The following is a 9,838-nucleotide window of genomic DNA, read 5'->3' on the forward strand; positions in this document are numbered from 1 at the left end:
GCTCTGAGAGTTTGGAAACGTTTGCTATGGGCTGCAGAGTCGTGTGGCACAGCTACAGAGGGTGTCCTACCTCTGAGTGGGTTACCCTGTTTAATGACCCCCCCCCTCCTCCCTTTCGCAGCTGTCAGCTGTAAGAGTGCAGACAGACATGGGTGTGGATGAGTGAGAGAGAGCTAACATCCAGCTCACGCACCGGGGTCTGGTGGGGAGATGAGCCCCGAGGCCTGATATCGAATCCAGATGGTGCTAACATCGGTTATAGCTGGGAGCCCCACAGGGCAACACATGGTTGGCCATGATGTTGCTTGTTAAATGGGGGGATTTCATTTGGTGGAATATCAGTGTCGCGTCATGTATCGGTGATCCCTCCCCCCATGGGTACCCACAGCGGGGGCCGGATTACCACCTAGTCTAGGGGCCTCAGCTGATCAGCTGTCCAGGCTTTTTAAATCATAAAAAATGAACACAAATATTTTAATTAGAGATACATGGCTCTTTTGACCCAAGAAACGTTTAATAATTTGTCGGTTGCTGACTGGTCAATGCGATGGGTTCACAAGTTGAAATTTTTTGTGTGGATTTATGTAACTGAAAAGAAAATTGTTGGAAAGAAAATTCAAACGTCGTGGACAATAAGGAAGGTACAAAGACTGGAGGAGCAGCAGCAAATGCTCATAAAAATAATTAATAACGAATAAATTTAAAAAATGCAATCCCATATTAGATTTCTGAACAAGCACCTTAAGATTTTTTTTAAAACCAACACTTTCATAAGTTTAATGAGCGCCTAAATGTGTGGCTTGGATTAGAGCAGCAAAACAACTGGGTGGGACGGCTTGAAGTTTTTTTCTTTCTTTCTTTTCTCCTTCAGGTGTTTTTCTGCTGGGTACAGTACAAGATACTGCCAATGTAGGAGTGATCAGAGCTTGCTGATTCATTTCATGGTTGTTGGCCAAAGCTGGTTATTTGCAAAACCCCAAAATCTCACTGTAAATGGTAGGTGAGAGACGTGGTTTAATTTCTGTGGGTAATGGCGGTCTCGAGCCTGGAGTTAGTGGGTTTTATTAGCTGAACTGCAGTCTGTATAAGTCAAAGTGCAAATGGACTATAGCTGGCCTCCATGTCAAGCTGATAAAGAAAGGAGCCTGGTGTTCACGCTGTAAACATATTAAAAAGATGGTTGTTTGATTTTATTGTTGAAGTTTTTGTGTGTCTGTGCTTGGTTGGTTTTTCTGTTTTAGGTACTTGTAGAGGGTTCCCTCAGCAGTGCTTCGCTTTAACAAAGAGCTTTTTAAAGTCTAAGTCTCTCTCTCTCTCTCAGTGCTCTCTGTTCAACATGTAAGTGGCGGTGCAAGCTGATGGGGTTATAGGAGAAGAGACTGAAGGAGATGAGTACGAGCTGTATCATGTGGTTTGACATCACCATCTTCATCATCGTCATCATCATCCTGCTGGCCATCATTCAGGGTGAGATCGACAGCTTACACACGGACATTATGGACATCAATCATTTGAGGTTTCTCTCATCTTAGACTTCAGGAATATAGTTGATATCAATATTTACTTTGTTGATTTTCACATAAGTCAGTATGCATTCACCTGCTGCAGACAATCAACACATGCAATGTTGTTATCAACAACAAAATGTATGCAACCTGTCACACAAAGGTTGATATCAAGAGCTCAAAGGATTGATATCCTCTCTGGTGAACTCATCCCTGTCCACAGATGTGTCCCTGCCGTCTTCAAAGATGCTCAGGTTGTCAGGCATCCAGATTCTTCCTGTACATCATCCTGAGAATCAACCCTTTCCTCACCTACAACTGAATCCAGCTGTTTGTACAGGCACTGATCATCTCTCGCCTTGACTACTGAAACTCTCTCCTTGCTGGCCTCCCTGTCTCTGCCATTAGACCTCCGCAGTTCATCCAGAACGCTGCTGCTCACCTGACTTACAATCTCCCCAGGATCAGCTACGTCTCCCCTTCTTGTCTCCATCAACTAGTTACCTACATCAGCTCACGTTAAATTCAACACCTTGGCCCTAGCCTATTGGCCAGCTAAAGGGACTGCTCTGCTATATCTTAAATAGATCATCAGGCCCTACACACCTACCAGACCCTGCCATTCTGCTCCATCTGGGAACCCTTTTTTAAGGTGCATTGAGTTCATTACTTGTGCTCCGTCTTTCCTACAGTGCATACACACACTGGGGTTCTTACAGGGATTTGGTTTTATAAGATTCATCCATAAAAGGTTTGGTTATGAAAGCAGTGCCATAATAATAATGCCACATACCAGCACAGTTTTAAAACTCATTGCAGGATTTTTAATTATATAGTACATTATGTAACAATGCAAGTACTCTGCATCTGTGTTGGTGTGTGCATGAGTGGATGAGTTTGAATGGGTGTCTGTGTTTGCATATGTCTGTGTTTTGCATGTATGTGCATGCAAGCAGTGAAGTTCAAGTGCCTATGGCTAAAGGGCATTCAGTCAGAGCCAATATTCTTCATGGCAAAACATGTTGTCACTCCTGTTCATTATTCTATGGAACATAATAAAGTGCTTGTCTTCCTTCCACAAACCTGCCAGGAGGTGCCCTGAAATGGTGTACTAATAGACATTAGCTTTCAATGCAATAGCATATCTGTCTTTTTTACTTAAAGGTCTGGGAAACTGAATTTCTTTTGCATTCACAAATGGCCCATGACAGACAAGGCCGTGAGCCTTGTAAAAAATAATTGAAAGGCTTGTGCAGGGAATGACTTGCTTCCCCCTTGGCTAAAACCAGGTTTTCAGTGGAGGAGATTACACTATCTGGGTAATGAGTTTCGAAGACCAATTAAATCCTTTCTACCTAGTGAGCAATAATAAAATAGGTTTCGAGCTTAGATTTGTGAATCCAAGCTTTTCTTTATTTGAGTGAAATAGCCGGAGTTTGAAACCTGCTGTTGAGTCTGTTACTGCACAGTAGCTCAGTGATACAATGCTATTATAATCAAATGAGCTGTGGGTGTAGTTATGATGGAAATGAATAGCTTGCTAGGCTTTACCATTATAGCATTGTCCAGTCATCTAATGTTGGTGCTACTGTAGGAAATCACTGTCCTGACTGTGCAACTTTGAGGGGCGCGGTTGGGATGGCCTCTCCTATCAGGACCAGAGTGGTGGTATGTCATTGGATTTCTGTGCTGGTCATGGTTTGTCCTTAACAAACCCCATGTCTGAACACATGGATGTTCATAAGTGTACCAGAGCACCTTGGGCTAAAGGTCATTGATTGGCTTTGTAGTTGTTTCATCAGACCCGATGTCAGATGTTCTGATCACTCGGGTGAAGAGAGGAGCAGAGCGGTCAACTGATCACCATCTGGTGTTGAGTTTGATTAGACGGTGGAGGAGGCTGCCAGGCAGACCCAAACATTTAATGATGGTTTGCTGGGAACACCTGGTGGAGAACTCTATCCAGAATAATTTAGACTCTCACCTCTGAAAGAGTTTCTCCTGTATCCCAGAGCCGGTTGGGGACATGGAATCTGTATGGAACACGTTGGTAGTCCATAGCAAGTGAATACATACAGGTACTGACGTATGTGGAAATCAACCAAGTAAATATTGATCTGCTGTGGAAGGGGCTGCTAGGGGCAGTGGTCATAAGCTAGTCCAGATGAATACAGCGGAGTCTTCGGTTGTCAAACTGAACACAGAGGCTTTTTGGGCCTGGTGGGTGCAGAGTATTTGATTCAGAAGACTGGTCTCAGCAGGCAAAAAGGCTGCTCCTGCTACAGTTGCAGAAGCAAAGACTGAGGTATGGAAGGAGTTTGGAGTGGACTTGCAGAAGGACTTTCTGTCAGCTTCAAAGTGGTTCTGGAAAACCATTCGGCATCTCAGGAGGGGAAACCGGGACACTGAAGGCTGTTCTTTGCAAGGACGGTGACAACTAGTTGCAACTAGAGACATTGTCGGAAGGAACACTGAGGAATTCCCAAAATACACCGTCATTTTAGGAGGCAGAGCTGGAACGCTTTGTAACCCCTCCCACCCGCCCAAAGGGATCACAGAGCTTCTCCACCCTAGCTCCCCAGGGGTGGAACAAACTCCCTGTCCCTCTCCGAACCTCCCCCTCACTACCCATCTTCCGCCGTGGCCTGAAGACTCATCTCTTCAGACTATACCTAGACTAACCACCACCACGCTGTATATTTCACTCTTTTATTAAAAAAAAAAAAACCTGTCACTTGTTACATGTTGCCCCATCCCAGCACTTCTTGGTAATTTGTATTTGTCCTAATACTGTAGTTTATTCTTCTGCCTAGTTGGCTTTGCAGATGTTAGGCCAGAATAGTGTTCACTGTTCTCGGCTAGAAATAGCTGTACAAAATAAGTATTGTACCTTACTGAACCCGTGTTTAGCAGTTGTCTACGACTATGAAATGCACTTTTTTGTACGTCGCTTTGGATAAAAGCGTCTGCCAAATGAATGTAATGTAATGTAATGTAACAGTCTGGGGGACCAGAACTCATCTCTGAGGCAGACGTCACTGAGGTGGTTTGCTGAGCGATGACGATGTTGGAGTGTCATGGCTGACAGGAATCTTTAATGTCATGTGGTAGTCAGGAATAATGCCTTTGGAGTGGCAGACTGGGGTGATGGTCCCCATCTTTAAGAACGGGGATCAGAGGGTGTGTTCCAATCTCCAGGCAATCACACTCCTCTGCCTCCCTGGGAAAGCCTTTGCCATGGTATTGGAAAGGAGGCTCCAACCTATAGTCAAATCTCATATTCAAAAGGAACAATGCGGGTTTCGTCCAGGCCGCACAACAGCAGACCAGTTGTTCACCCTCTCGCAGATATTTGAGGGGACATGGGAGTTTGCTAATCCATTCTACGTGTTTTGTGGATTTGACCTAGCAAGGAGGAATTGCTTACATAGACGTCTTACGGATATGAATAATAATGAGCGCAGTATACACACCCACCCTGTCCTCATCTGCTGAACAGGTCATGATAGTCCAGTAGAGTTCAAAGAAATATTAAGACAATCAATTGTTACTTCTAGGGAATATAATCATAATTTGAATGCATTTACCCACGCCTGGGTAATATTTAGTCCTAAAGGCCTCATTATTTTTGATTGTTTATCCAAATGGAGCTGTTTGAATACATTTATTTAATGAAAGTTGTAGGAAAAAAGTGTCTGTTTTATATTCAATAAAAAAATATTTTTTTAAGAAACAGCGGAAGTGTACACTAGAACAGTAACCCAATGAGTAATACTGAAGGTGTTAATGACTGTTTATAATGTCTTTCAGTCATGTACTGTAGTAAACTACGCAACCTGAAGAATGGCACCAAGAACACAGAAGGCCGGAGCTCCACCAGCTGGCTGTACTTGTAAGTGCACAGAAAATGGTTTGAACATGAACAGCAATAGAAAGGATACCAGCTCTAATTCTGAAGTCCTGCAGAATGTCTGCTTATGCCCAGTTCACAGCAAAAGGAGAGACGTGCCTTTTGTGATTGTATGACTCCAAATGCACCAAACGGCAGAACTGTGTGAGCAGTAAAGAACGGGGCAGAGCCTTATGCCAGCTCTCACTCTGTGTGCCAGGCTGCAGAGGAAGAGTGCCAGCTGTTTGAGTGATCAGAATTTTCTCACATTCAAATTATTTTTTTCTGTGTGATATCAGCTGGACAGTCTGTCGATTAGTTTCCTGGCCGAATCACTCTTTTGGCGTACGGTCTCAGCCGTGGCAGTTATTCACCCAGCTCAAACTGCATTAAAACAGCATGCATTTGCTTTTATGAAAATGCCCCTCCACACAAGCACATGCGTACACACGGGCGCATAGCCTCACCTGAACTTGCTGCACTTTCGTGGGATTGGATGACTCCCCTTCTAATCCTCTTCTATCATTTTATTTGAAGGGCGCATATGCAAATGAGAGCCCAGAACAGATAGGAGGCCTGTGCCCCACCCTTGAGGTATGCCCCAGCCCCACCCGCTGGGAACAAAAGAGACTATAAAAGATAAGGTGTCCATACCTTCTCCCCCAATCTGCCAGCGAGTCTCCGGTCTCTGGTCTGATTGTGTGTCCTACTGACCTACTGTGTGATCTACTGTGTGACCTACTGTGTGACCATCACCATGAGGATCAACAACCCTGTGAGTAGCCTTTCTCTTTTCCGCACTCTTCTCCCCATTCTGTCACTCTCGGTCTGTTTTCATCTGTCCGTTCCTATGGCATGGCTGCAAAGGGTTTGAGTCAATGTACAAGGGAGTTAACACATCCTCTGCAAGGAAAGTTAATTTTAATGCAAAATAATTTATCTTTTGCATTTAACATTTTGAAATTAACAGACAGAAAAAAAGACAATATGGTATGTGTAAAAGTTTGGGCACCCTGTCAGTCAGTAGCCTACTTAGTAACACATTCTTTGACACAAATCGAAGACTCCAAATGTCTCCTGTAGCCAGCTAACAGGCTTTCAATTTTTGCTTTAGGAATGTATTCCCACTCTTCTTCTGCAGAACCATTCTAATTATTAAATATTCTTCTTGCATGCACAGCATGTTTGAGATATCCCAACTAATTTTCAATAATACTCAAGTCTGGGGACTGTGAAGGCCATTCCAAAACCTTAGTCTTTTGTGCCTTTAATTCATTCATGGTTGATTTTGAGATATGTTTTGGATTTATTTTTTTATTTTTGAAATGTCCAAACTCTTTTCTCTTTCAATTTCTCACTGACTCTGGGACATTACTTTTTCCCCCCCAAAAAAAACAAGCCTCTGGCTTATCTAAGTGTTACGTTGCATACTTCAGACAAGAAGTTTGTAATGAGCTCACAGGAAATGTGTTCTTCTGATAGCTCTTCCCTGCAGATCATGTTTGTGTACACGATACTGCGCAGTGGACCAGTGCACCATTACATCAGTGACTCTGCAGGTCTTTAACAGGATTTTGCTTTGCGTACCTGAACAGCCTACAAGCAGTTCTATCTGAATTTTTTCTCAGCCTTCAAGATCTTGCTTTGACTTTACCAGTTCTTCTGTTTCTTAATGATGTTTCCGACTGGAAATCCCAAACTGGAAGCATTGAGATATCTCATAGCCTTCCCCATGCTTTGTAAAAGTTAGTTATGTTATGTCCATGTCCTCAGTCAGCTGCATTGAGTAGCCCATGGGTGTTGAGTCAGAAAAACACCTTGAGAGGTTAGAAGGGTCAGAGGACTTATTAAGCATTGTAATTATCTTCAGCTGATTTAATTTAAGGTCTAACAGTTCAACAAAGTTTTGAGACCTCCACAAAAAGTGTTAATGGATCGATTGCTAGGGTGCCTAAACTTTGACACGAAGCACATTAACCATTTCATTTTTTCAAACTGATGAATTTTGCAAATAAACAGCAATTGTGCATAAAAATGTGCAGAATATGTTTAAGTTTGTACCCTGCAGGGGTTATGTTAACTTCTTTTTACTTAGAGATTCAACAGAAAAGGTGATTTTATCAGAGGTGCTAAAACTTTTGCATACCTCTGCACCATTACTATTCCTGCAGATCTCTGAAATCTATTTTCTCTAGTATTCAGAAATGTATGTGTTCCTCAGATTTAATGTTTTGACTGGTACATGTTTCATTGAAAATTCGACAAGTATGTTTTCAAACTTTACCAGTATCTAAAGTAAAACAAAAATAAATATTGTAAATACTGAAAATAATTGTTCCAGGCAATTTAAATAGTAACTGCTTTGTGTCAGTTCCAATGTTACTGACGTGCATAGTGCATATAGGGCCATACAGTTCTCTGTACCTTTTTATTAAATGGAAAACTAAACGTTAACATCAAAAATTAGATGTAAACATTGTTAAATTCAAGTACATATCCGTCCTGTCCTTCTATTTTTCTGCCTTCCTGACTCTGTCCACTATCATCTCAGTCTCTCTGTTTCCACACACTGTGTAACTGTGTTACTACATTACTCACACCCTCCTTCTGCATTCTCTGGCTGAAGACCAACAAATTCACAAGGCAGGACCTTGGGAACTGCAAGGCGTACTGGTTTAGTTTAGTTTAGACCCTATAACTCAGATGAGCAGCGTTAGCTGTGTGATCAACTGCTTTACTGTTAATGTTTGATCAATTAAGTGCTATTTGACAATGAACCCCAGCAGACCCCACAGCTCTCAAGCACCAGAGTTATGAAAATCTGCAACAGACAAACTGCTTTGTATAAATCCCAGTGTTTGTGTTCCACAGATCATCCCATACGATGGACCCATCCAGGGCGGTTTGAAGCCCGGGATGACTGTGTACTTCAAGGGAACTGTTCACCATAATATCGCCAGGTGAGGAGCCCCCTACTGGACACAGAGAATACTGAAGAGAATAGAGCAGAGCCATTCGTGGTGGACAAATGAATGAGCATTGAAGGAGCAGGATTGTAAGAGCTGAGTATCTTATCTGGTGACACAAAGGAATATGTGATGAAGTGCTTTCTGTTGCCCCTCCCCCCCCCCAAAGGTTCCACATTAACCTGCAGGCTCATTGTGACCGAACCATGCACTTCAACCCCCGTTTCAAGCCCGAACAGGTGGTAGTGTTCAACACCTTTAGACACCGCAGATGGGAACGCGAGGAAAGGGTTCAGAAGATGCCCTTTACCCCAGGGAAGAGCTTTGAGGTGCTCTTCGCAGTCACATGTGAGGGTTACCAGGTGAGAAGGATGGGGGTTGTATGTGTTTGCGCGTGACTCAGCTCAGAGTGTGTGTGCATAACTCAATGCTGTGTGTGTTTGTCTGTGCGGGTGCATGCATGCGTGCGTATTTGCATATATGTATTGTTTGCATAGATTCAATTACTCCTCACTGAAAATGAATGCAATCCCATTTACTGAAGTAGGGTGTGACATTCTATTGGCAGATTTAATTCTTTGAGAGTAAAAAAAAAAAAAGAAATACATTAACATTAACAGAAATATTTTAAAAAGCACCCTTTCACCCTTTGCCTTCCTCCCCGGCTCCTGCAGGTGGTTGTGAACGGTGCTCCCTTCTACTTGTTCAAGCACCGTATACCGGTGGAGCGTGTAACTGGCCTACAGATTGCCGGGGATGTCTCCATGGAGACCGTCATCATTGGGGTGAGCAGGAGCATCCTACACTTAAGCTTGGGCAGCGAGCTGCTGGGTGGCTCGTTTGATTTAGGCGCCATGCTGCAGTGCGTGGGCAAGCCTCACCACCTTGAATCAAATCCAGACCCAGCCAGAACCGACTGTGGCCGGTAGCTCCACAGGGCAATGCACAATGGGCGATGGCAACACCCAGGCCAAGGGAACGTTCAGCCGTTTAGGGTTCTATGTTTCATTGGCCTTCAGTGACCCCTGTTGGTCAATGGGCCACATGTGGACTGCATGTTGAAGCTGCACATAGAAGGTCTTCCTCCAGCTCTACTCGATCGTATTGCAGTGGGGTTTGCACATGAACACAGCCGTCGTGTCAAATAACTAATTGCACTTTCCAAATTAGTTTGGAAATTGTATATGTTTAGCACCAACAATAAATAAATAAATTATAAGAAAGGAGATGCCTAACATGCTTCAAGCCAGCTAAATAAAATAGGACTGGATAGGTGTTCAACAGCCAGGATGGGCAAACTAGAGGTCAAACAAAACTCTATTAGAGTTTTTATGCTAAATAATAAATGAACATTTACTCTAATAAATAAACATTTGAGCATTTACTTTTGGGCATTTAGCAGGTCTTCTTGCAATTGACACAGCACATTTTTATATTGAAGCATTTGAATTTGTCTTGAGGCGTTTGTTTTTGCATTT

General features: G+C 43.1%; 1 protein-coding gene across 1 annotated transcript; it reads left to right on the top strand.

Annotated features, from left to right (window-relative positions):
* The first annotated feature begins 1,372 nt into the window (after positions 1–1,372).
* Positions 1,373–9,289, top strand: LOC135235716 (galectin-6-like). The gene is made up of 5 exons (XM_064301502.1): positions 1,373–1,467; positions 5,932–6,169; positions 8,266–8,354; positions 8,530–8,722; positions 9,035–9,289. Exons 2-5 carry the CDS (start codon positions 6,152–6,154, stop codon positions 9,287–9,289), a joined length of 555 nt encoding a protein of 184 aa, XP_064157572.1. The 5' UTR covers positions 1,373–1,467; positions 5,932–6,151.
* The last annotated feature ends 549 nt before the right edge of the window (positions 9,290–9,838 follow it).

The sequence above is a fragment of the Anguilla rostrata genome, chromosome 12 (assembly GCF_018555375.3).
Source record: "Anguilla rostrata isolate EN2019 chromosome 12, ASM1855537v3, whole genome shotgun sequence".
Taxonomy (NCBI): domain Eukaryota; kingdom Metazoa; phylum Chordata; class Actinopteri; order Anguilliformes; family Anguillidae; genus Anguilla; species Anguilla rostrata.